Source organism: Protobothrops mucrosquamatus, unplaced genomic scaffold (assembly GCF_001527695.2).
Source record: "Protobothrops mucrosquamatus isolate PMUCROS unplaced genomic scaffold, P.Mucros_1.0 scaffold340, whole genome shotgun sequence".
Classification (NCBI taxonomy): domain Eukaryota; kingdom Metazoa; phylum Chordata; class Lepidosauria; order Squamata; family Viperidae; genus Protobothrops; species Protobothrops mucrosquamatus.
Window position 1 is genome coordinate 134981 of NW_015386677.1, and position 4373 is coordinate 139353.

A 4373-nucleotide genomic window follows, 5' to 3' on the forward strand; every position below is an offset into this window, starting at 1 on the left:
CTCCTTAAGGTTTGTTGATCTTCCCCAACCACCCCCTTCCCGGGAAAAACGAAGTTCTCGCGGGCAAACCGGGTGCAACGGAGAACTCTCTGCGGGGAGCGAGAAGGGCCAAGCGACCGCTTTCCCACCGGGTCCCAATGAAGCCCTACACGAAGGGCGGTTACAACCAGAGGACTTGAACCAGGCGCGACCGGAGTTGCCTTTGCCCTCCACTTCGGGACGCTTAAGTTTATCGGGCGGCTGGCTTCCCTCTCCCTCCCAACCCCCCCACCCGGGATGCTGCTGGGGCTCCGCTCGGTGTGGCTGCTGAGCTGTTCGATCAGCTTGTGCCACGGCTATTTCGACGGCCCGCTTTACCCGGAGATGTCCAACGGGACGCTGCATCACTATTTCGTGCCGGACGGGGACTACGAGGAGAACGACGACCCGGAGAAATGCCAGCTGCTTTTCAGGGTGAGCGACCGCCTGCGCTGTACAGCCAACGGGGAGGCTGAGCGCTCGCATCCCGCGGTGGCGGCGGCGGCGGCGGCGCCCGCTCTGACGCTGCGCGAGGAATTCACCGTCCTGGGCCGGCAGGTGGAGGACACGGCGCGCGTGCTGGAAGGCATCCAGAAGAGCATCGCCTACGACCTGGACGGCGAGGAGAGCTACGGCGACTACCTGCGCAGGGAATCCACGCAGATCGGCGACGCCTACGCCAACTCGGAAAAGTCGCTGGGCGAGCTGGAAAACAAGTTCCGGCAGGGCCAGGAGCACGAGAGCCACGAGGAGAGCCGCCTCAACGACGACTTCCTGGGAATGCTGGTGCATGCGCGGGCCCTCCTCAAGGAGACGCTGAGCGTCTCGGCGGGCCTGCGGGACAAGTACGAGCTGCTGGCGCTCACCGTCCGGAGCCACGGTGCGCGCCTCAGCCGTCTCAAGACCGAGTATCTCAAGGGCTGAGCAGGAGCGCCCCTCTTTTTTTTTTTACACCCCCCCCCCTCGGTGGCCACGCGGCGGAACTCTGCCGGGCACGCGTCCCACTGACGGGTTTTCCTCTCTGCCACATCCCGACCGACCGACCGACCGACCGACCCTTTGCTACTGGTACCACACAGTGCAGATCGTTTGCGAATTTTCATCAGAGCACCTTGAAAGAGCAAAGTAAAGGGCCTACCTTTAAGGTGGCGTGAAGGACGGTTCAGACGACAAATCGACAGTTGTTTCCCCTTGTGAAGAAAAAAAGAAAGAAAACTGATGGGGGCGCTATTTTTGCTAGGTACCCAAAAAATCCAGAAGAGTGTCATCAGCCTATTTTTTTAACCTTCGTTTCTTAGCTTTCTGACAAGATGGAAATTCAAGTTATTGGGGGTGGGGTGGGGGTCCATGTAAGTAAAAAGAGCGTTTGTGGGATTCCAACTGGCAAAACGTCGAAAGAAGCACACAAGCTTAGTTTATTGCATTCATCCGTATTCTTTAGCATAATCTGAAATAGAGGGAACAAATAAAGTGACCATTGGCACAATCTATGTACTTAACTTAGTAACTCATTGGGCTGGCTTTTTCACTCATGGTTAGGTTGCAAGTTTTTACTCAATTACTTAGAAGTAAGTTCTGTTGAGTAAAAAAAGACTGAATTTGGAAGCAATATTTGTAAGAGTTGCTATGATTAAAAGCTTTAAACATAAGTCCTTTTAATACCTTTTTAGTGAGTTCAAAGAGGTAAACAATGGTATAGTCAAACATATCTCAGTTCCGGAGAATTGGGAGTAGCTGATACGTTGCAAGAGTTTTAGAATTTATTGGTCACAATTCAGCAATGTTATATTCACTTAAGCCTACTGATTTATTGTTTTATGGAATGTGTTGTTATACAACTCTGGGGGAAAATATTATAGATAGGAGATGCTAAGTTACAACTTTTGAACCTTGTCCTCTAGTTCTTTCAAATGAAATCTTCTGAACTTCCACAGTGATGCAGTATTACTAAAAATCAATAATCAATAGAATTTTTGGTGCCAAGGTTTCCATATATTTTATTTAGCTTGTTTTCAAAATAAACCTATATGGTTGCCACTGCTTGCCTGATCCCACTTTGACAATTGAGGAACTCAGTTAAAGTAATGTATTAATTCTTTTGCTGATTGATAATAACTACCCTGGAAATTTGTGATGTTATCAATGGTTTGATAAAATTATGGAATGATAGTTTGGGGTTTTGAGAAAATTATGGAATGATGGTTATTTCATTTTAATTCATTAGGAGAAGAAAAAAGATAATGCTTTATATTAGATGTGACAGTAATTTTCCCCATAATTTTAGTGTTTTATGGATATTTTATGGATATTGGTCATTCAAACAAGAATATGATAGTTATAAACATGCATTCAACTCCAAATAATAGTTATTTTCTGTCCCAGTTTTATTTTAATTTGCCCTGAATCGTGATTACCCAAAGAAATGTCTTTATCGTTATTTTAAACATGCCATTCATAGAGTAGAAAAGTGCAGTTCTATAGTACTGCAGTAAAAGTTGTAAATCTCATACACTTTGTTTACAATCCATGCAGAGTATATAACTGGTTGCTGCATTTCTGGCTGTGCTCTAAACTTTACAGAGAATAGCCATCAGAAGATAATATTCTGGTATCAGAAGACCGGTTGCTTCAGCTATAGTTTGATGTAATGGGTATTCTAAAATAAGCAAGTTTTTTTAAGGGAAACCAACCTCTATGGCTTCCCAGGAAAACTCAGCCAAATTGGAAGCAATAACTCACTGTGCCTCTCCCTGTTCTGCACAAAAGGCTTTAAATTCCTTAAAGAGATTTTGCAGAGCTAAAGCTACTGTTAAATGTTGCTTGGCTCCTTCTAAGATAACAATTTCCTTTCCAAAGAATTCTTTTGGATTGCCAACAATTAGGCAGATATTGGAACAATTTACCAATCCAAGAATGCCTAGTCTACATTATAATGTTCCATAACTATGTCCACAGAGTTCTATAGAAATTTTTATGTTGTGTTGATAATATAGGCATAGCTTTTAGAAGCAACAAAGAAAAAGATTTAATAGATTTTTGTCATTGATATTCCACTGTAAGGACATACAGTTTTATGCTTCTGGATGGCTAACGCAAACCTAGTAACTCTTTCAAAAGAAATGAAATGTTGGCAATCCAAACCAAGGTAACAAAAATAAGTTTGAGGTTTTTGTTTGTCGTTTTCTTTTGCACAGAAAACTCATATTTAAGTTGAAGTGAGATTAATTTAAATTTGTCCCAGTTTTCAGAAGAAAATGGTTGGAGTGCTTGAGGCTTCTAAAATCATGAAAAAGGGCTGAGGGTAGAGGGACAGCCAGCAAAGCTCCAGAGAAACTAAACAGCAGCTTTGCACTACAACTTAAGACTAAATGACAGTAGAAAGTTTTCATTATCGTAAAATACCCTTTACTCCTTGGGCCTATATCACCAATGCTAAACTGCTTCAACAGAACACTAACTCCATTGGTTGTGGTAGGCGTTGCCAATGTTAAAATAAATGATGCTCTGCAATTGCAAGATACGTGACACATTTCTTACTCAGATAGGATATTTGGAAATAGGTACCATAACCTCTGGATATGGTTCTGAACAAAAGATACTCAACTAAGTTCATCATCATCATCATCATCATCATTTTAGCCATTGTCTTTCCATTCAGGATAAGGCCTCTTCCACATGTTTCCAACCAATGCGGTCCTGAGCTATGTTTTGCCAATTGGGCCCACTCAGCTAAATTAAAATATATTAATTTTCCTGTCATTGTTCCTCAAAGCAACAATAATTAATTTGCATGGTGCTGAATCCTATAGTTTTGCATTTTTTCATACAAAATTCAACTTATATTGTGATATGTAGCATAAGGTCACAAAAGATCTGATTTTCCCCTATAGTTGAGAACTATAGATACGCAGTGTCTGCAAGAGCAATATTACCAAAAGCAACCAACAACAGGCTTAGAATGGTTCTACATAATGTTTTCTTTAAACATATTTAATAATATTGTCATTACATCAACGAAAACCTAATCAGGTTGCAAATCCATGAAATCGGGCACATCATCATGGCATATCCCTATATGCTATATTGCTGTATGTGAAAATGCTGTCATTTCTGAGAAAGTTCATGTCTTCACTTTTCGTTAAAATGTATGCATCATTTTTGCAACAAAGCTTAATCCATAATAAAAAACATGGCAGTATCAGCTTCATTCCCATCAAATAATTTAAGGGGATATTTTTTTAAGATAGCACAATTCAATAAAAAATCAGCATCATGAAGCCCCATTGACCTTAAAACATAATCACCGCTTGAATTTTTCTTTGGCATTAGCGAGGCTTCAGTTTTTGTGGAATTAA

The 4373-nt window shown here is 42.1% G+C and overlaps 1 protein-coding gene across 1 annotated transcript; it reads left to right on the plus strand.

The window, feature by feature from the left end:
• The first annotated feature begins 276 nt into the window (after window positions 1-276).
• Window positions 277-946, plus strand: FIBIN (fin bud initiation factor homolog). Its single transcript, XM_015815388.1, has one exon. It carries the CDS (start codon window positions 277-279, stop codon window positions 940-942), a length of 666 nt encoding a protein of 221 aa, XP_015670874.1. The 3' UTR covers window positions 943-946.
• The last annotated feature ends 3427 nt before the right edge of the window (window positions 947-4373 follow it).